General features: G+C 40.8%; 1 protein-coding gene across 1 annotated transcript in view; it reads left to right on the forward strand.

The window, feature by feature from the left end:
- GYS2 (glycogen synthase 2 (liver)) overlaps positions 1 to 1,387 on the forward strand; it is a 98,725-nt gene that overhangs the window by 89,723 nt on the left and 7,615 nt on the right. Inside the window, exon 9 of the mRNA XM_012640980.1 lies at positions 527 to 627. Within this exon, the coding sequence (XP_012496434.1) occupies positions 527 to 627 (101 nt within the window). The remainder of the gene's footprint in view (positions 1 to 526; positions 628 to 1,387) is intronic.

A 1,387-nucleotide genomic window follows, 5' to 3' on the forward strand; every position in this document is an offset into this window, starting at 1 on the left:
GGGAAGACTGAGAGAGATCATGGGTTCATTGAGCTCCTGAGAAAAGTGGAAGGAATATATGCCAAGGAAAGGTTTATATAGAGGGAGAAGTTGGTCATGTCCAAAATACATTTAACTACCCCATAAACTTCCCAAGTAATTAAAAACAGGCTAGAATGGAGGAAAAAGCAAAACCAGCTGTGGTTGGAGAGGCAGTAGAGTGTAGCACTTCTGAGCAAGAACTCTGCAGCTGGGCACGTGGCTTCAAATCCCAGCTCTACCACGAACCCTGGCTTTGTGAAGTTGGGCAAGTTTTTCAATCTCTCTGTGTCTCAGTTTTCTCACCTGTAAGGTGGAGATAATGATAGCCCAACTTCAGGATTGTTGAGAAGATTAAATAATGAGACATGTAAAGAGCTTAGTACAGTGCCTGGCACAAAGTAAACATTGCTATTATTAGGAGGACTAGGGCTTTTTCCTCCTCTGCATGCGTATGAAGATATAGGAGTTGGTCTGATGTCATGTTTTTGTCTATTTCTCCTGGCAGCTGAATGCACCGTCATGGGTATCCCCAGTGTGACAACAAACCTCTCCGGCTTTGGCTGTTTCATGCAGGAGCACGTAGCTGATCCGACTGCTTACGGTGAGGTTTTTCATCATTAAACCAACCCTGGGAGACATGACCTCTAAACAGACAAAGCACTGCATCTTTACAGAGCCCAACTCTAAAGCTACCCTTATAATTAAACTAATGTTTGTACTTCTTGTGTAATTAAAAGTATATTTAATTATGTGGTCCATAGATAGCATAAGAATGCTATTAATATTAAATATATTGCCCGAAAGACAAACTGCAAAAAGAATGCAAAACCTGGACAAACATTTCCCCATTTTTTTTTTCTGTGAACTCTGATTTGGCCCTCTATTTCCTAGAAGTGTTATTACAATAACCATGGTCTTAGAATACATATTGGTCATTACATAGAGAGTACATGTATTGTTATTATTAAAGGTCAAGTTAATTGACCTTTATGCAAGGTCAATTTGCATAAATTGTTTAAGATAGCAGGAGAATTTGCATATCACCATCTATCTGTCCGTGTCGCCTAGCAGCAAGAAGAGTTGGAATGGGATGGATTCTCTGCCTACACTTTGCACTGTTCTCCTTCCTTGGGCTAGAGTTGTGGTTTTCAGCCATGGCTACACTGTGCAACATTAGGGAGCCTAAAAAGCACTGATACCCAGGTAGAGTCTGTAGCTCCGTGGAGAATCGCTGATACAGTGTACCCTTAGACTGCCAGATTTTTTTCAGGAAGATCCACTTTGTTGGCTGTGTGTTGCTGATGGTTGTGAACTGTTAGAAAGTCAAAGAAGAAATAAAACTTTAGAAGGGAAAAGCTAAAGTGGA

The sequence above is a fragment of the Propithecus coquereli genome, unplaced genomic scaffold, assembly GCF_000956105.1.
Source record: "Propithecus coquereli isolate 6110/MARCELLA unplaced genomic scaffold, Pcoq_1.0 Scaffold16, whole genome shotgun sequence".
NCBI classification, from domain to species: domain Eukaryota; kingdom Metazoa; phylum Chordata; class Mammalia; order Primates; family Indriidae; genus Propithecus; species Propithecus coquereli.